Source organism: Neopsephotus bourkii, unplaced genomic scaffold, assembly GCF_033783945.1.
Source record: "Neopsephotus bourkii isolate Nb327-2 ecotype Australia unplaced genomic scaffold, CSIRO-AGI_Nbou_v1 NB_1016, whole genome shotgun sequence".
Lineage (NCBI taxonomy): Eukaryota > Metazoa > Chordata > Aves > Psittaciformes > Psittacidae > Neopsephotus > Neopsephotus bourkii.
The window spans coordinates 2862161-2880599 of record NW_026901505.1 but is presented as its reverse complement, the minus strand read 5'-3'; the positions used below and the strand labels follow the sequence as shown (position 1 = coordinate 2880599).

General features: G+C 68.6%; 2 protein-coding genes across 8 annotated transcripts; one reads left to right on the top strand and one right to left on the bottom strand.

Annotated features, from left to right (window-relative positions):
- Window positions 1-1064: 1064 nt before the first annotated feature.
- Window positions 1065-6329, top strand: PRR7 (proline rich 7, synaptic). Of its 5 annotated transcripts, none has more exons than XM_061360254.1 (3): window positions 1065-1908; window positions 5343-5545; window positions 5672-6329. In XM_061360254.1, the coding sequence occupies exons 1-3, from the start codon at window positions 1532-1534 to the stop codon at window positions 6058-6060; spliced, it is 969 nt and encodes a 322-aa protein (XP_061216238.1). In that variant the 5' UTR covers window positions 1065-1531; the 3' UTR covers window positions 6061-6329. The 5 variants fall into 5 exon arrangements, with proteins under 5 accessions (XP_061216238.1, XP_061216237.1, XP_061216239.1 ...); XM_061360253.1 differs by having other exon boundaries at window positions 1073-1908; window positions 5645-6329; XM_061360257.1 differs by lacking the exon at window positions 1065-1908 and adding an exon at window positions 3178-3231 and having other exon boundaries at window positions 4905-5545.
- Window positions 6330-6398: 69 nt separating this feature from the next.
- DBN1 (drebrin 1) lies at window positions 6399-17065 on the bottom strand. 3 transcript variants are annotated; one of them, XM_061360250.1, is made up of 15 exons: window positions 16855-17065; window positions 12867-12922; window positions 12659-12771; window positions 12430-12504; window positions 12204-12350; window positions 11951-12028; window positions 11710-11861; window positions 11299-11362; window positions 11113-11172; window positions 10892-11006; window positions 9714-9851; window positions 8799-8930; window positions 7387-7955; window positions 7205-7307; window positions 6399-7117 (listed from the first exon to the last, which is right to left on the bottom strand). In XM_061360250.1, exons 1-15 carry the CDS (start codon window positions 16938-16940, stop codon window positions 7047-7049), a joined length of 1959 nt encoding a protein of 652 aa, XP_061216234.1. In that variant the 5' UTR covers window positions 16941-17065; the 3' UTR covers window positions 6399-7046. The 3 variants fall into 3 exon arrangements, with proteins under 3 accessions (XP_061216234.1, XP_061216235.1, XP_061216236.1); XM_061360251.1 differs by lacking the exon at window positions 9714-9851 and having other exon boundaries at window positions 16855-17064; XM_061360252.1 differs by lacking the exons at window positions 8799-8930; window positions 9714-9851 and having other exon boundaries at window positions 16855-17064.
- Window positions 17066-18439: the final 1374 nt, after the last annotated feature.

The window sequence follows — 18439 nt, the reverse complement described above, 5'->3', positions numbered from 1 at the left end:
TGCCTGCTGTACTGGCTTGGTCTGTGTTCCTAGGGATCCTGGGGAGCCAGCACAGCAGGAGTGCAGGGGCTGGAGCCCTATGTGGCCCTGGGAAGCAGTGTGGGGCTCAGCCCACCTCTCTGTTCTGCTTGTCCTGTCTCCTCTTGTACACTTGTCCCAGCTGTGCCCTAAGCAATAACTTGTCTCTTGTGTATGTACACATGCGTGTGTGCACGTGTGTGTGCTGCTGCCTTGTGCTCATTCTGAGCCAGGCCCCCCGGGGGGGCTGAGCACCGACCTGGACCTGTGGTATCATTTGCTTGCCTTGCACTAAAGTTGGAGAGTATTTAAATTTTTAACCTTTTCTTAAGCCTAAGTTTGACTGTGCCTTGTGTTGCTGTCGGGTCAAGGGGGGAACTCTGTGGGCCAGCCAGGGTTGGTGGCTGGAAGGAGAGAAGCAGGGCCCTCTGTTCCCATTGCCATGGGCTCTGCTGGGTCTCCTGTCCTCCAGGACAAGGGCTGATGCTCAGCCCTGGTGAGCAGGGGTGACCTTCCGTGGCTTCTGGCTGGTGGTCTGGGCCTTGTACTATTGGGGTGCTCATGTCTCCCATGGTCCCCTGTCTGCCTTTGGCACAGCCCCTCCTGGGCTGTCCTGGTGTGCTGGGGGCTGGGGACAGAGTCCTGCTCCCCTCTGGGTGCTGTGCATTGGGGGACCCTGTGTCAGCACAGAGCAAAGTCTCAGGCCAAGGGCCAGCCCCTCAAAGCACAGGGAGCACGGTGTGAGTAGGGTTGGGGTCACGACAGTCACCAGAGAGGGAGCATGCACAGGGGGTTGGGGTGGCTGCAGGGTGCGTTTGGGGACCAGGGCCGGTGGTGGGGCTGCCGGTGGTGGCAGCAGCCTCATGCGCAGCGCGGGAGGGCCGCACGCAGCTGCACAGGGATGAGAATAGCAAGTGCGGCTGGGTAGCTAGGGAACAGTTGCCATGGGAGCGGGCCGAGGAGGAGTTCTCACACTCGGAGGGGGCATCTTGGGGTAAAATCCAGGAATTTTCTGCAGCCATGGAAGGAAAGCAGGCAGGGCGGGGGGATGGGGCTGCCTGGGGGTTGCTGCTCCCACCGCACCAGCCGGTGATGTGGTGCCGCCCTGCCGGCACTGCTGGGGCTGTGGCACCCGGGTCCTGGGGTCACCAGTGTGTTAGTGGTGCCTGTCACCCCGCCAGAGTGCCTGTGCGGGCAGGGCCGGGCTCTGGGCAGCCCCTGCCTTGAGCAGGGCATGGAGGGGGCCCTGCCTGTCTCCAGCTCCCCCCTGCCTGGCGCTGTCCCAGTCCCAACATCTGGGGTGTGCCTCATCCGCATCCCTGTCTTGAGGGGAGGGGGGAGAGCAGGATGTGGGTCAGGGCGTGCTGTTGTATGTCTGGAGCTGTACCCCACGGGCACGGCAGCTCCTGGCCGAGCTGTGAGTGGGCGCTAGGGCGCTGTGGGTCCGGGGTGCTCAGTCTCTATCCGTGGGGCTGTGGCGGCAGCGCCGGCACACGATTTTCAGGGGTGAAGGATGCTCTCAGCTGTTGCCTGGGCAACGGCTCCTCCTCCAGCCCACCATGTGGCTCGGGGAGCGCTCCCCCGCCTGCCTCCCCCCGCCGCCGTGGGGAAGGGGAAGGCAGCTCCCGGCCCCCGGCGCTGGCGGGGCCGGAGGCCTGGCCCCCCCCCTCGCCCGCCATCGCCGTGCCCTGACGATGCCCGAGGGCCCCGCCGTGCCCCCCGCCTCTGCGTTACCCCCGCCCCGAGGGAGCACCCGAGCCCCCCTGCATGGCCGCAGCCCCCTGCCCGCCGAGGGTGCTGCTCGGGCACCCCCACAACCGTCGAGCCGGCTCTGCCGGGCGGCCGCGGCCACGCTTTGAGGTCCGATCGCAGGAGGCGAGTTTTGACAAGGTGAGTCGGGGCCGGGTGCAAGGGGGCCGGGGGAGGCATGGCCACCACGGCCCTGCTCCGAGCAAGGCGGCGGGGCTTGGCCGGCTGCCGCAGCCGCACTGCCTCCCCGTGCGGGCGCCCGGCGGCCCCGGGTCGTCCCCTGGCTGGGATGGAGGAAGTCCTTCCGGCCGGGCCCCGGCAGAACAATGCGCCGTGTGTGCGGCCGTCACCCTGCCCACGGGGAGGAAGCGGCGGCGGGGTCACAGCCTGCGTGGGGACCCACACCCGGTCACCCCCCCCTTCCCCCCCCCCGGCTTCTGGCACGGCTCTGCCCTGTCACCGGGGTGCCCCAGGGTGCAGCGGATGGGAGCGGGGCTCTTTTGCCCCATCCCAAGGAGCTTGGGGAGGTTTCCCATGGGGACCGTGACCCCCAGCCTTGGGCGCAGCAGAGAAGAGCTGGTGACGGCCCCGATGGCAAATGGGCGGGGGAGCCCCAGCGCACGAGGACACGGAGCCAGTGAGGGGTGTACGTCGGCAGCAGGGGCAGCTCGGGGTGCCCCCAGGGCAGGCTCCTCTGTCACCCAGTGCCACCGCTGTTCCTCGCTGTCCTCGGGGCCAGGCTGCCCTCCTGCCCCGCACAGCCGTGGGCCCCGCCGCAGCCGGGGCTGTCAAGGTCTCGGGAGAGGCTGAACTGCCCCTGTCACTGTCCCTGCGCTGGCCGCCACCCCGGGGGGAGCCGTGACTGTCACCCAAGGAGGCTGCGGCTGGCACCGGGGCACTGGATGGCTGGCATCCCCCAACCACCCCCGGGGCGAGTGCGGGGCCACCGGATGCCGGAGCCCGTGGCATCACCCCATGGAGCATCACCCCACGGGGCACCGCAGGACCATCACCGCACCCGCACCGTGGGGCCGTCACCCGGGGGGGGGGGATCTCCTATCCCCGCCCTGTGGATCTCCCGCGGCCACCCCCGGGGTTGCCACGGCCCTCAAGCCACCGGTACCCCGGGGGAGAGGAAGGGGATTCCCATGGTAGTGCCCGTTCCCCCCGCCGGGAGCCCCCGCTCGGCGACGGGTCCCGGGGTGGGGGTGCGAGGGGTCCGCCGGCACCCGGGTCCCTCCCCGAGCCGAGGGCGGGGCGGAGCGGCGGGGCGGGAGCCCGGGCGGGGCGGCGCGCGGCGGCGGCGCGGGAGCGCTCACCGGAGACAAAGGCAGCGCCGGGAGGCGGCGGCGGCGCCGCGCACCGGGCGCGCACCGGGGCCCCTTCCTTCCCCCCGCTCCCCCTCCCGCCGCCGCCACCCCATGGAGCCGCCGCCCGCCGCTTGAGCCACGTGCGCCGCCGCCGGTAACGGGAGCCGCGGAGGGAGCGGGGGCGACGCCTCCGCCTGTTGCGCGGCGCGGAGGCAGCGGGGCCGGGGCGGGGGCGCGCGGGACCGGCGGCACCGGTAAGCGGCGGCCAGGGCCGAGGAGCGCGGCGCGTAGCGGGGCGCGCGGCTCCGGTCTGTGCCCGGCGGGAGCGCGCTCCGGCGGAGGAAGAGGAGGAGGAGGAGGAGGAGGAGGAGGAGGGGGCTGCCGCGCCCGGCGCTGGGAGCGGGGAGGTCCCCGCCGGGGTGTCCCCCTCCCGCCGGAGGCGCCGGGCGGGCAGCGGGGCCCAGGCCGCGGCCGGGGGCTGCTCCCAAGCGGGCAGCCGGTCCTTTCCCCCCCCGGTGTGGGTGTCTCCCAGCCCGGCCCCGCTCCTCACGCAGCCCGCACGGCCCGGGCAGCCCCGCTCCCCCCAGCTGCAAACGCCCCCGGTCTCCGGGCGCCGTCAGTGCTCCCCGCCCCGCCATCATTCCCGGTGTTCCTCTGGCCGTCCTCCCGGTGCTCGGCCCGCGGCCCTTCCCACACGGTGCCCCCGGGGACACCCAGTCTGCCGGTGGGAGCCCTGCTGCCGGCACCGGAGAGCTCTACCCGCACCGAGCTGGCCTTGGCCAGGCAGCGATGGCAGCTTGGGGAGCCCCAGAAAAGGGGCACCCCCTCCCCTGACACTGACATCCCGACACTGCCTCTGTCCCCGCTTCCATCTGTGTGATGAAGCAGCCTCTGCTGCCCACCACTGCCCGCAGAGCGTGGCCAGGGCTCCCGGCCCCTTCCTTCCCCCCATCCCTCCTTCCTCCCGGCTGGGCTCAGCCCTCTGGCCCCGCTGCCCTTCCCTCTGCCCCCGCAGCCCCCTGGCACCCGGTGGCCCTGCCATCGTCATCTCAGTCTTGCCCTGACAGGGACCCTCTTGCCAAGCAGAGGCACGTGGAAGCAATAATGCCACCGTGGTCCTTCTGCCTTAAGCCACCAGCACTTCAGCATTCACCCACCTCCCCATGGGCAGGCCAGTTTCCTCCCATACCATAATAATTCTCACGTATGCTTACATGCCTGTCAGTGAGCACCCATGGGTGGTGCTCCCCAGTTATGGATGTGCATGTTCCCCCCCATCCCTGGCACGTGCTGTTTGATGCCTGGCTGGACATAACCAAACTGTCACCGTACCTTAAGGCAGGGGCCGCACAGGGGTGACAGTTCCCATTGCCCTGCATCACCCAGTCAAGGTACCACCATCCCCTGAGCCTCTTTGGTGGCCGCGAGGCCAGTGATGGCCGCAGTGCACGTGCCCCCGCGAGCACCACGTGCTGCAGGCAGCTCTGCACATCCCTCCTCTTCCTCAGGCACCCCGGGGCTCTCTGCTGGGGACACAGGGGGCTGAGCTGCCCGGGCTCTGCAGCCGATGTGGGGTGCACTGGGTGGGCACAAGCGGGGGGCACCAGTGGACACCCAGTGACGTTGACGGTGTTGATGCTGTGGTGACCGCAGCATCCGTGTTGCTCCCTGGGGTGCCCGCCAGTGCCGTGACGGGGAGCTGGGGTTGGGTGCGGGTTTGCCGCCGTGGGGGCAATGGCAGGGGTGCTCAGGGCTCCTCGCTCATCGCCGTGGGAACGGGGCGGCCGCATGCCAGCCACACTCACACTCACGTCTGTCTCGTTGCAGGGCCCCCTCCCCAGCAGCCCCCTCCCAGCGATGGGCAGCGGGACCCCGCCGGCCCCACTCCCCCGCCGCCCACCCCGCCGGCCCCCAGCCCCACCGCCCGCCCAGCGCACCCAGGCCTGACCCACCTGCTCCAGCCCCCCCCGGCTCCATGGCGAGGACGGACCCCTGACAGCAGGCGCCCGCGGGCCGGAGGAGACGCCGCCGGGCACGGCCCGGGGAGATGCTCTCGGTAGCCCTGGCAGCATCGGGTCCTGCCCTGGCCCTGCCGCTGCCCTGAGCATCCCGTTCCCCACCCCGAGGGCAGGGAGAGGCCGCGGCCTCCCCGCCGGGACCGGCAGCCAAGATGGTGATGTCCCAGGGCACCTACACCTTCCTCACCTGCTTCGCGGGCTTCTGGCTCATCTGGGGCCTCATCGTGCTGCTGTGCTGCTTCTGCAGCTACCTGCGGCGGCGGGTGAAACGGCAGCAGGAGGAGCGGCTGAGGGAGCAGAGCCTACGTGCGCTGGAGCTGGAGCCGCTGCACTACGAGGGTTATGGGGGCAGCCCCCCCGGCATCGCCATTCCCCACCGCCTGCGCCTCGAGCCCCACCATCATCACCCCCACCACATCCCTCCCCCCCGGCCCTGGAGCTGCCGGCACGGTAAGGAGCAGGGAGGAGATGTCGGCGCAGCGTGCGCTGCTCCATGGTGTCAGGGGGGGATACGGCAGGAGAACCGGGGTGCAGCACTGATGGCAGCAGGGGTCCGGGGGGGGCTTTGCCTTGCAGAGTCAGACCTGTCAAAGCCGCCGTGTTATGAGGAAGCGCTGCTGATGGCGGAGCCCCCCCCACCATACAGCGAGGTGCTGATGGACACACGGGGGCTCTACCGCAAAATCAACGCCCCATTCCTGAGCCACGAGCGGCTGGAGAAGCAGGAGCAGCCCCCCAGCTACAAACCCCTTTTCCTGGACGCCGGCTACGGCTCCGCACTGCACCTGCCCCGCTCGGCCAGCCCCGGCCCTGCCTGCCCGGACCTCTACCTGCAGGCAGAGTGCTCCCCTCGCATGTTCCCCAGCTGGACGGACTCGGAGCTCAGCAGCAGGGACACCTACGAGCCAGGACCCTGGCACCTCCCGGTCTCCATGCCCCTCTTCGGCAGGACTACCGCTGTCTAACGGCGGCACCGGGGGACCCCCGGACCTTACTGCGGGTGCCCCTCCGGCACTGGAGGAGGAGGGGAGATGGGAATTGGGGTTCGGTTACCCCCATCACCCCGGGGACACCCGCCCTGGCGCGGGCCATCGCCGCCGGCGCGGAAGGGGCTGGTTCCCCGCCTGGCCCCTGCTCCCCCCCCCCCAGCCGGGGGCTCTGGGGACCCGGACTCTGCTCTTGTTTCTTAACTTTTTTGTTTGTTACAGTTTGAGAATAAAAGTTTGTGGCTCGGGTTTGGCTCCTGGCATCGAGGGGACCCCCCCAGCCCCCCCTGCACCCCCCCAGCAGGCTGCGGGCCCCATGGGAGTCTCTTTATTTATTAACAGACATGAGCACACCGCCGGTACAGAACTTGTGCTTTCCAAAAACAGTCATCGGGAATGGGGAAAGGGATAGGGAATGGGGGGGGGGGCTCCCAGCAAGGAAAGAAGGGAGGGGGGGGATCCCCACACCAGCTCCCTGCTGGGGTTTGGGTCGGGGGGGGGCACTGCTGGCCGCAGCCTCGCTCGGTCAGGTCACTTTATTGCCATATTCATCCATTATTAGTATTATTCCTTTTTTGCTTTTAACTCGTGCAAAGTACTGGGGACTCCCGGGGGGGGGCACGAAGAGAACGAGGACCCTGTCCCATAGCTGGGCAAGGGATGCGAGCGTGTGTCGTGTCCCCCCCCTCCAAAGGGGCGCTGGGGCAGCGGGGGGGGGGGGGGAGCTGCTAATGGGGAGCTGGGGGCTGACACGGCTCCTATTGACAACTTAAAAAAGAGAGGGGATGGGGGGGCTGCAAAAGGTGCCCCGGGGTGGGGGTGCAGCGGGGGGGCCCCCACCCGGAGGCCTCAGCCTGTGGGGCTCCAGCGGGGTAACGGGGGGGGTCCAGGCCCCCAACTGTGCCCCCCCCCCATGCCCCCCGCCGGCCAGGGCAAGCTGCGGGTGCCGGCAGCGGGGCCTGGGCTTACAGACCCCCCCCGAAGCTCTCCTCCTCCTCGGGCAGGGGGTCTGCGTCCCAGCATGTGATGTCAATCTCTGGGGGTACAAGGTGGGGGGGTCAGCATGGTGGGGATGTCCAACAGAGGGATGGACAATCCCCCCATGTTCCCCGTCCCCACTCACCTGGGGGCTTGTTGTAGAAGACAGGCTGGGGGGCTTTGGCCGATGGCTCCTCGGGGGGGGGCACCTCCTCCTCTTGGGACTGGCTAAAGTAGCCCTCGCTGGCCTGGGGTGGGGGGCAATGGTCAGGACCCCCCCCATCCACCCCATCACCCCCCCACCACCTTCCCCCCGGTGATGCTCACCTGCTCCCCACGACCCGGCGTCCCATCCTTGGGGGCCATCTCCCCGTTGGTGATGGGGGGGGTCTCTCGGCCCGGGACATCCTCCTGGGGGGCACTCTGGCAGCCGAGCCCCCCGGGCTGGGGGCCCCCCCCACCGGCTGCCTCCTCCTCCTCCTCTTCCTCCTCCTCCTGCTCCGCATCGCAGAAGGTGGCGGGGGGCTCGGGCAGCTCATCCAGGCTGAGCAGGGGCCCCTCGTCGGGCAGAGCAGCCGGGGGTCCCTCGGGGACAGGGGCAGCAGGCAGGGGCCAGGCAGCCGGGGGGGCAGCCCCGTCGCTCTGCCACAGGTCGATGAGGCTCTCGGGGTTGGGGGTCCCCCCGGGCTGGGGCTCGGTGGCCGTGGGTGGCGGGGAGGGCTCAGCGGGCTCCAGGGTCACCAGGTCCCCCAGGATGTCACCCCCCGCTGTCCACACCGGCCTGGGGCTGGGCTCGTCCCCGGGGGGCTCGGTGGCCTTGTCCTCAGGCCCCGGGAAGGGCCAGTGCTGCTCGGGGGTGGCTGGCTCGGCCTCCTGGGTGCTGGGGCTGGGGGTGTCTGCAAGGGGGGCACAGCAGTCAGTGGGGGCAGCCCCCTCATCCAGGGATCAGGGACACCCAGGGAAAGGGCTGCACTTGGGAGGGGGGGTTCTTTGGGTGGGGAGATGCTGTGGGGATGGGTGGGAGTGAGTGGGCAGGGAGGGGACCCAGGGATGGAGGGAACATGGTGGGGAGCAAGGCGATCCCTTGGAGGGTGACTTAGCCCTATTGGGTGGGGGAAGTAGCTGGGAAGCTCAGGGGATGTGGAGGGGACAGGGAGAGGTGCACTGGAAAGATACAGAAGGGAAAACTGGGATGCACCAGAGAGTGCAAAGGGGCTAATGGGGACAGAGCAGGGACACGCAGAGACTGCATCATAACTGGCTGGGATGCATTAGGGATGCAGTGGGATACTGGGGATGCACGGAAGGAAGCAGCAACACTGGTGCGGATGGCAGATAGGGCAGAATCGCATTGGGGGATGCAGCAGAGACAGTGGGAGCTGCACTGGGGTGATGCAGAGATGGCAGGGATGTTTGGCACAGGGAATGCACTGGCAATAGCAGGGATGCACTGGAGATGGGAAATGCAGGGACAGCAGGGTTGCACTGGTGTTAGCAAATGCACTGGAGACAGCAGGGGTGCAACAATGACGGCGGAGCACTGTAGGGGGGGGAACCAGCAGAGACGGCGGGGATGCACCGGTGCGGAGCAGCGGATACGGCGGGGATGTGCTGGGGACACAGCAGAGCCGGCAGGGCAGGGGTGCAAACAGGACAGCACGGATGCACAATGCCATGCAAGGGAGGGCGGCCGGGCTGCAGCAGGGGCTGAGCCCGGGCAGTGCCAGCCCTGCGCCCACCTTTGGGCGCTGCTGGTGTGTCGTCACCCGGCACGCGGGTGCCCGGCGTGCCCAGCGGCGTGGCAGCGGGGCTGCGCTCGCAGGGGCTGCAGCCCGCTGCCGAGGCCTTGCGGTACGCGTCCGACTGGCTGCCTGCGGACAAGGGAGATGGAGGGGTGGATGCGGGGTGCGCACACAGGCAGGGGACCGGCCCCCCAGCACCGGCCCTGCTCCTGCCCCACGCCAACCATGAGCTGTCAAACATGGCACCGTGTACCTGCTGCTGCATCCTGCACTGGCGGATGGGGCAGAGGCACCCATGGGTGCAACAACCACCGTGTGCCCTTCCAGGCATGCCCATTGGCCCCACGCAGCTGCAGACCCCACATCGGCCAGGCAGACCCATACATGCCATGGTGCACGCTGGCTTTGCCCATACATCACCCTGCTGGGCCCTGGCACTGCCCAGCCCCTGCAGGCACAGCTCTGTGCCCTGCCATCCCCAGTTATTGTGGGGGACAGTCCCACATGGCCCCAAGCCCCTTCTGCCCCATGGGCACAGCCTTTCCATCCTGCACAGCCTTATGGACACAGTCCTACACGTTCCAGGGCACAGCCTGCTCCGTCCCTGCCTGCCCATGGGCACGGCGTGCCCCATGGGTACAGCTCTGCCCTGTCCCACAAACACAGCCTACCCACTGCCCCCTTCCCATACCACGGGCACAACCTGCCCCACAGGCAGAGCCTGCTGCATCCTCCCACCCCAGGGGCACAGCACCCGCCACGGGGCGAGCCCCAGCTGAGGTGTGTAGGGTGCCCATGGGAGCGGCGCTGCCTCTGCTGTCGGTTCCATGTGCTGTGGGGCTGGGGTGGGCTGTAGCCGCCCGTGACGCGGCCCCCCCAAAGCTGCACGCCCAGGGGCTCCCAGCTACCTACATGGAAAGAAAGAGGAGAGATTTGGGGTGCGGTGGCAGGTGATATAGGGGAAGGGGGTCCGCGGGGGGGAGGAGGATGAGGAGGAGGAGGAAGGCGGCCCACTGTCAGCTGTCTTTATGAAAGGACAGTGCAGACGACCTGTGAGAGAGAGACAGACAGACAGACGGACGGAGAGAGAGAGAGAGAGCAAAGAGATGGGTCAGTCCCTGCTCAGCGCAGCCATGGTGGGGCCGGGACACGGAGGCACCGGGATGGGAGGACGGCAGGACAGGAGGCAGCACTGACAGCAGGGTGGGAGAATGGTGGGACAAGGGGATGGAAAGACAGCAGGACAGAAGAATGGGAGGTGGTGCTGCATGGCCATGTGGGAAGAGAGGCCAGGACACAGCCCTGGGACCAACTATCTGCTCAGGCACAGCACGAACTCACGGCACAACTGACGGCACAGCCCCACGGCACGGCCACAAAACACAGCCCACGGCACAGCCCCACGGCTTTGCCCTGAGGAACAACTCCACAGCACAGCCCCACGGCACAGCCCATGGCACAGCCCATGGCATGACCCATGGCACGACCCCACAGCAAGAACACACTTCCCAGGCTCCCTCCAGCACAGCCCCACAGCACAGCCCCACAGCACGACCCCCAGCTCTGCGCAATGACATGGCCCCGTGGACAAGGTGCCCACCAGCCCCTACCCCAGAGCCACAAAGAGAGGCCCAGGGCTGGACCCCTCACTGTGGGGCAGCCCAGCCTCTCTATGGGGCACTCCCTGCCAGCCAGGAGCACACTGGGTGCCCCACTTACTCTCATAGCTGCCCTCATGGGATGGGCTCCCAAGCCACCCCGAACCCCAGCCGCACCAACCACGCTGCCAACCTGGCTGCCAGCACGGTGCCATGAAGGGTGAATGGACGACACCCAGCAAGGAGCGGGATGACCCCCCCTTGCTGAAGACACTGACATCCAGCCCCTGCCAAGCTGCCCCGGCTGCAGGGGCCACGTGAGGCGCGGTGGCAGTGGCGGTGATGGTGGCGCAGCAGAGCAGGATGGCGCCCTGCCATCCTTGTGCCCATGGCACCCACAACCATGGCGCTGAGGGACAGCAGAGGGGACCCCCCCAGATCCCGCACTCACCTGCTCCCCCGGGGCTCTCTGCAGCCCCCCCAGCCCCTCACCTGTCCTGTGGCTGCCCGGTGAGATGGCGTCGCTGCTGCCCGATGCCACCCGCTCCTGCTGCTTGAAGAAGTCCCGGGGGTTGTCGGGCCGCTGAGCGATGATGGCAGCAGCCTCCTGCGGGGACGGGGGGGAGGATGAGACCCAACACCCCCCCCCAGGCACCCCGCACATGCTCTGGGGAGCGAGGCCCAGCACGGGGCACGGCTGACACCACACTCACCTCCACCTCCGACTCTGATTTCCTGAGCTGCTGCCTGTCGTCCTCCTCTTGCTGCTCCCCCTGCGGGGACACAGCGTCACCCCCAGCCCCGGCATGCCCTGGGGACCCAGCTGGGAAAGGCCCTTCCCTGGGGGTGATGCCAGGCTGCGGCTCCGAGCCCGGCTCCGTGCCTGATGCAGTACTTACGAAGATGGACTGCTCCTTCAGGCGCTGCCGGGCCTCCTCTGCCTCCATGCTCTGCTGCTTCCGCCTGTGACGGGGGCACAGGAGAGGGGCTGGGCACCGGCTCCTGCCAGCCCCTGCCCCAACCCATCACATCATAACAGACTGGTTTGGGGTGGAAAGGACCTCAAGATCACCCAGTTCCATCCGCCTGCCATGGGCAGGGACACCTCACACTAAACCATGGCACCCAAGGCTCTGTCCAAGCTGGCCTTGAACACTGCCAGGGATGGGGCATTCACCACTTCTCTGGGCACCCTGTGCCAGCGCCTCAGCACCCACAATGGGAACAACTTCTTCCCCATAGCAAACACCCATGCACCCCCCAGACACGCACATCCCCGCACACAAGCCCCGCCGCAGCCCCCGCCGTGCCTGTGCTCCTCAATCTGCTCCTCGCGCTCCCGGTAGCGCCGCTCCCGCTCCTCCTGCTCCAGCCGCTCCTGCTCCATCCGCTCCTGCTCGAACCGCAGCCGGGCATCCAGAGCCTTTTTCCTCTCTTCCTCCTTGCGTAATTCCTCCTCTTTCTGGTGGGGGGGGATGGATGAAGGACGGGGCTGCCCATCAGCCTGCCAGCAGCTCACCCCGCTCCCCATCTGCCTTCCCCGTGCCCCACCTTGGCCTGCTCCCAGAACTGCTCTCGGTTGAGCCGCTTCATCTCCACGGTGGCATCGGTTTTCTGGTACGTGGTGCCCTGGGACGGAGGAGAGGCGGGGGGGACGGAGGGGCTGGGATCAGCGAGGGGGGATATAACAGTAAGCGGCATACAGGGTGACGGGCTGCGGCAGACAGGAGCCCCGGGCGGGAGGGACGCCCCCCACCCGCTGCCATCGCCGCCACCATCGCCAGTGCCTCCATGGGGACATTACCACGGGCTCGGTGTTCTCGTCCTCCCGCAGCCGCAGGCGGTGCAGCACCGGGCTGGAGACCCGGGCCAGACCATTGGAGAGCCGCTGCCCGATGGCCCCGGGGTCGATGTCCTCCACACTGCTGGCGTTGACGATGACATCCACGCCCTGGGGAGGGGGGAAAGCAGCCGTCAGGGACCAGGGTCCATGCCCCAGCAGCATCATCCCCGTTCCCAGCATCACCCACCTGGAAGAACTCGGCAATCTTGGCTACGTGGCTGGCGCAGGCGCATTTGCGGGCATCTGGCACGTCCTCACCTACCTATGGCAGGGATGGATGGCAGGGCGACCACCATGGGCAGTGGGACAAGGGGGCACCCGCATCCTCCCTGGCCTTGCACCCAGCAATGCCCCTGCCAGCACTGTGGCTCTGGTGAGCACAGCACAGCCCCACCAGCACAACCACCCCCACTCACCCAGTTGACGAGGACGTATTTGGGGAGCACGGCCTGGGGGTCCTTGACGCTGCAGAAGCCGTACATCACCTTCTGGATCTCAAAGTGGCCAGAGAGCTCCAGCAAACCTCCGCCTGGCACAGCACCGTCAGCCTCTGTCCATCCAGCACCAGGATGGGTGCCGGGGAAGAGGCTGGCAGAGCCGAGCTGTGGGGACAGAGGAGCTTACCTCCTGATGCTGCCAGCTTCAGGTCATCGGAGCCATCCTCGTACGTGTAGAGAGCCCTGGGGAAGCAGTGTGGGTCAGCCACAGTTGGGGGGAGCACGAGCCAGCCTCCCACCTCCCCGTCCTGATAACACTGAGGTCAATGGAGTCCTGCCCATGTGTCCCCAAGCTGCCACACAGCCACCCCAAACCCTTGTCCATCACCACTGTGAAGGGCCAGGCTGCCAGGGCTTTAGGCAGGGCCTATTCCCCCTCCCTGCAGGCAGGGTCTCCAGGCTGGGGACAGAAGGGTCACTTGGACACAGGGAACAGCTGGCAGCCGTGCCATGACACAAGCCACCGTGGCCTTGTGGCTCCTCACACGCCTGCCCCTGTCCTCCCCCCGCCCCTGCCAGCTACCGACCACTTTTGGGGCCAGCCCCATGGCCTGGCAGGGAGCTCGGGGCCGCTCACGTGCTGAGCTGCGTGAGCTGCCAGCCCAGCAGGCACCAGGCCGGGGGAGGATGCCGGTGCACCAGCAGCAGCAAATCAATGTGCCGCCGGGGTGTGATGGGGCCGTCATGGAGACTGTTTCTTGGAAACCATTCCCAGCGGATGGGAAACCCCCTCTCGCTCCCACTGCACCCTGGCTAGCCCCACCGGGGCTCCATGGGGACCCCCACCAGCCTGCACCTCCCTAGGGGCATGCAGCCAGTTATACAGGGGGGGGAGAACACATGCCAAATTGGTCCAGGGCAGGTGGGCGAGGGGATGGATGTTGCTAGGCAACCAGCATCCTCCATCGCCATGGCAACCCCCCCATCCCAGCTGGGATGCAGCTCGCCCTGATGACGAGGTGATTAGTGGAGGGGAGCGGGGGAGGCAGGCAGGCAGCGGGGATCTGCCGGGGCCTGGCAGGCACCCAAACCTCCTGCCACCGTCACACGCTGCACCCGGAAAGCTGGGGCCGCCCGTGCTGGACCCCCCCATCGCTGAGCCAGGGCGGCTCTGCCCATCGGCATTCGGCTGGCGGCGCCTGTGCGGTGCTTGTCAGAGCACCAAAATCCCCCCAGTGCTGAGCAGAGCCATCCTCACCCGGCTTCCAGCCACAGCCTGGGGGATGCGAACCTGGGGGTCCCTACGGGTAGAGCCACCCCCAAACCAGGGCCACGGCTGGACCCTGGGTGCTGGAGAAAAAGGGGAAGGCAGGTGGGTGTGGAACACAGGGAGGGGGGCTCCCTCCACCCCCTGGCACCTACAGCCCCTGGCAGCGAGCCGCAGATAATTGCACCAACAAGATTGACTTTAATCCGCACATCCCGATCCCGCTAATCGGCCGCCCCAGCCGGCGCCAGCTCCCGGCCTGGAGCCGGCAAAGCAGCTGCAAAGCGCCGTCTGTGATGCTGTGCTGGGGAAGGGCAAATGCAGCCCCTGCCTGCAACTGCAGCCCCAACCCAGGACCTGCTGTGCTGTGGGCACCCACTGCTTGGTCTCATCCCCCTGGGACCATGCAGGGTGGTAGCTGAGTGCAGTGCTGCTGCCTGCACCCAGGGATGCTCCCAGTACAGCCGGGGCTTGCAGCAGAAACAGAGCCATGCCCGGAACACAGGCCAGCAGCACGGCCTGGCAGCACTTCCAAGGATGGAGGATCCAAAGGTTTCCAATCTGGGGGTGAGCAGGGCCAGCAGCATCCCCAGGGGTGTCCCAGGAACCCACAGCTCAACAGCATCACCCCAGCAGCAGGAACCAGCCACGTCACAGTGGGTGCAGGCAGCATCCTACATCACTCGCCCCCTTCCCTGGGCTTTAATCCCTCCACCCAACCCACACAAGCCCGTTCCCACCTCTGGGCTCCAGGCATGCAGATCACCAGAGGTGCCTGGTGCAGCCCAGGCAGGGTGGGCTCCCTATGCCTAGGGGATTCCAGTGAAGATCCTCCATCACCCCATCAAGGGGACAGTGGCCCCACTGTCCTGGCATGGCCCCACGGCTCACTGGAGCAGCACCCATGGGGCACCGGCAGCTGCCTGACCCCACGCTGTGGCTGGGGAGGGGTAGCATCGCCCCAGCCCGCCCACCCCAGCCCGGGCACATGTGTTTCCAATGTGGCTGGGAGCTCCAGGGAGTCGGCGTGCTCAGAAGGCAGCACCAAATTCCTTTCTGATCGAGTAATGGGCCCCAGCAGCCTCCGCGGGGCCGGGCAGGGGGAGGGGATGCTTGGACCCTCCAGGACCGGGCTGGAGCAGGGGGAATCCCGGACTAAACACAAGGATCTCGGGATAAACACAGGGATCCCAACTGGGCAAGACCACGGCATCCCTCGGCACCAACACAAGGCTGGGCTCCTGCGCAGTGTCCTAACAGCCCCTGGCTCAGCCACGCTGGGAGGATGGTCCCCATCACCTTCCCCAGTGCAGCTTCCACAGCATCACCCCTCATCCCACACCCAGGCACTGGGCCCTGCAGTGGGGATGCTGCTCCCACCTGGCATCTAGTGCCTGATACTCCCAGTGTCCATGGGATGGATGGGCTGCGGATGATGGGGCAAGCTCAACACTGAGGATGGGGATGGCCGAGGCTCACTGCCTGGATGGGGCTCAGTGCTGGAGGTGGGGGGGAGCCTAGCCCTGGCTCTTGCCTTCCCAGGAACCATTTCTGCTGCTCTCAGCAGCTTTGGCAGGGAGGGCTCGTTGCAGCAGATGCCGGGAAGCGATGTACCCAGGGCTGACAGCTGCCTCCTGGCCAGCACACACCGCACTCCCCACAGCGCCTTTGGGCTGGCAGCAGGACTGTGGGGCTCCCCAGAGACCCGGGGCAGGGGGGGGACGGGACACCTGCCCAGGCGCACAAAGCCCGGGTGGCTCCCAGACCGCATCTGTGTCCCAAGAGCAGGGACCCGGCTAGAGAGCGGCGTGCACCCCAAGGTGCTGGATACCCCAAGCTGGGCAGCGGGTGCACCCGGAGTGGGTGGTGGGTGCACGGTTGGCATCCCCATCAGACATCAGCACTAACAGCATGCATCCAGCACCCAGCTCTGCTCAGCGAGCTGCACCCCAGGATACCAGCAGCATCCCCCCCACCACCACACGGCACAGGCACCCTGGGGGGCAAGGAGAGGATCCCGGGCCAGACACCCCCAGCCAGCCCCACGGCACCCGGGTGGGGCTGGGAGATGCGGATGGGTGCTGGAGGACCAGGAGGGTGATGGGGAGATGCTCCCTGCGGGCTGCTGCACCGGCTGCAGCGGGGCCTGGGTCCCGCCGGGCCCCGGCTCTCGCAGCACAGGGTGCCCCGCACGGGGGGTGCAGGCAGGGTAGAGCAGGGCAGGGGCAGCGCGGGGGTCCCGCCGGGGAAGGGCCCCCTCGTCCCGAGCCCGCAGCACATCACCGCGGCGGGGCAGCTCCGGGCCGATGCACTGCGGCCCCGCGGGGATGGAGCACCCCGGGAGCTTGGGGGACCGCGGAAAGCGGGACCGGGAGGTGGGGATGCCCGGTGCCCTGGCGGCCGCAGGCCTCGCTCCGCCGGGCAGAGGGAACCGCGATCTCTCCCTTCCCCGGGCGCCCCTACCCGCGGCTCCGGCTCCAGACAATGGAGAGGGACCCGGAGCCGGGCCCAGCACCGGGGGCACCGCCGGGCCCTCCCCGCCGTGCGCGGATGCTCTGCTCCCCGCGGGAGGTCGGGCCGTGCCGGGGGCTCCCGGAGGCGGCGGGTCCCGGCGCTCGCACGTGCCGGCCCGGCGCAGACAAAGCGGGGACCGCGCCCCGGGCCGGTGCGGCGGCAGCGGCGGGCAGGTGCGGGTACCGGGGGCCGCGGACCGGGCACACCGCTCTCCCCCCCCCCCCCCCCTCCGCCGCCCCGCCCGCCTTTGTGTGCCGGGGCTGCCGGCACCGCGGGCCCGGGGCGGCGGGAGGCGCAGCGCGGGGCGCGGCCGGTGATACCGGGCGGCTCCGTGCACAAAGGGCGGCGGCGGCGGCGGGGACAAAGGGGCGGCGGCGGCGGCGGGCGCGCTCACCAGTCGGTGGGGCTGTCCTCGCCGATCACGTCCTGGTAGGAGGCGAGCAGCTCCAGGCGGTGCGCCGCGAAGCCGACGCCAGCCATGGCGGGGCCGGGATGCTGCCGGGGGGACCGGAGGGACCGGCCGCCTGCCCGCCTCCGAGACACTGCCGCAGCGGCCGGGCGGAGGGGCGAGCGGCGGGGAGGCTCCGCCCGCCGCCGCGCCCGGTCCTAGCGCCGCGAACGGCGGCCCCCCCCTCCCCGCCCCCCCCACCCCCCAGCCCGGCCCCCGCCCCGGCCCCGCCGCGCCCCCGGGGCACCTCCGGGGCACACCGCGGCCCGCGCCGCCGGGCACCGCACCTCGCCCACGGAGGTGCGGGCAAGCACCCACCCGCCCCGGGGGTGCCCCCGCACACGGCTCGGCCCCAAGATCCTGCACCCCAGGGACCCGCAGCCTGCGCTCTGCTCTGACCCCGCACCACAGGCTCTGAACCAGAAGAGCTGCAGCGCGGCTCAGCTCCCCGCCGGGACCCTGAGCCCCCGGTGTTCCTGACTCCGGGCTCTCCTCTACCCTGGGCACTGGTGCCCTGTGCTACCCCTCCCCAGGACCTTGCAACCTGGGCACCTACTGCCCCTCTGCACCCCAGACCCTCCTCTGCCCCATGTCCCCCCACTCTAGGGACACCGGGAATCCTATGCCCTCAGCTACCCTCTGCCCCTGTGCCCTGAGGTTTCCTCTCCAAGGATGTGGCACTGTGGGCTCTGCTCCAGGGACCCAGCCATGCCCTCGCTCTGCACAAGGTATCAGTGGGCACAGCCACTGTGGGGGCCCCTTTGCCACCCACCTGCCCCCCCACCCCCCCATCTCTGAGTACGATGGTGCCTTTTCCAGGAGGTTTTGCCTCCACATGAACCCACAAAGCTGCTCTTGCATGGACCTCGCAGGGCTCTGAGGGCTCCCGGCAGGGTCTACACCCTCCTGCCAGGGCAGACAGCATTGTCATTACCCCCCCGACCCCTAGCACTGCCCACATCCCATCCCAGAGCCGTGCTGAAGGGGTCTCTGTGCTGGAGCAGCAGAGGGGAGTACACAGGGACTGACACCCACAAGCTGGGCCAATGCTGGTGTGGCCCTTCCCAAACCAAGCCCTTCAGAGCTGCCTGTGGATGAGCCCCCAAACTCGGTGGAATAAGGGACGGGGTGCAAGGGGCCCTGCCTGCTCCCCCCAACCCTGCTCACAGCAGCATCTCGGAGCCAGGCCGGCGCTGGAGCACGCCCTCAGAGGCTGCGGGAGTGTGCGAGCAGCTGTGGAGCAGCTGCCGGGGCCAGCGCAGGGGCCGGGGCTGCAGCAGGCACCCTGCAAGCAGCTCCGCTGCCATTGGGGTGGATGTGGTGGGACCCCGGCTTAGGACACGGTGGGAGCCCTGAGCCTGCTGCTGCCGGGCTTTGTTCTCGAGCAGCGGCCGCAGCCCCTCCTCAGGCTCCACCTCCGTATCCCACCCGAGACCCTCCTTCCGCTGCCTCTCGCCTGGCGCACGGAGCTGGGGGGCAAGAGCTGCTCCCGGCAAAGCACAGAAGCACATTGGGTGCTAGAGGTGTCATC

Excerpts from the sequence above, each read along its gene's own strand:
- PRR7 (XM_061360253.1), top strand. The coding sequence starts at position 1,532 with ATGCTCTCAGCTGTTGCCTGGGCAACGGCTCCTCCTCCAGCCCACCAT. Across the intron at positions 1,909-5,342 it reads AGGAGGCGAGTTTTGACAAG|CTACCTGCGGCGGCGGGTGA; the intron begins GTGAGTCGGGGC and ends CTGCTTCTGCAG. Across the intron at positions 5,546-5,644 it reads GCCCTGGAGCTGCCGGCACG|GGGTCCGGGGGGGGCTTTGC; the intron begins GTAAGGAGCAGG and ends TGATGGCAGCAG.
- DBN1 (XM_061360250.1), bottom strand. The coding sequence starts at position 16,940 with ATGGCTGGCGTCGGCTTCGCGGCGCACCGCCTGGAGCTGCTCGCCTCC. Across the intron at positions 11,363-11,709 it reads GAGCAGATTGAGGAGCACAG|GCGGAAGCAGCAGAGCATGG; the intron begins GCACGGCGGGGG and ends CCCCCGTCACAG. Across the intron at positions 7,118-7,204 it reads CTTCTACAACAAGCCCCCAG|AGATTGACATCACATGCTGG; the intron begins GTGAGTGGGGAC and ends TTGTACCCCCAG.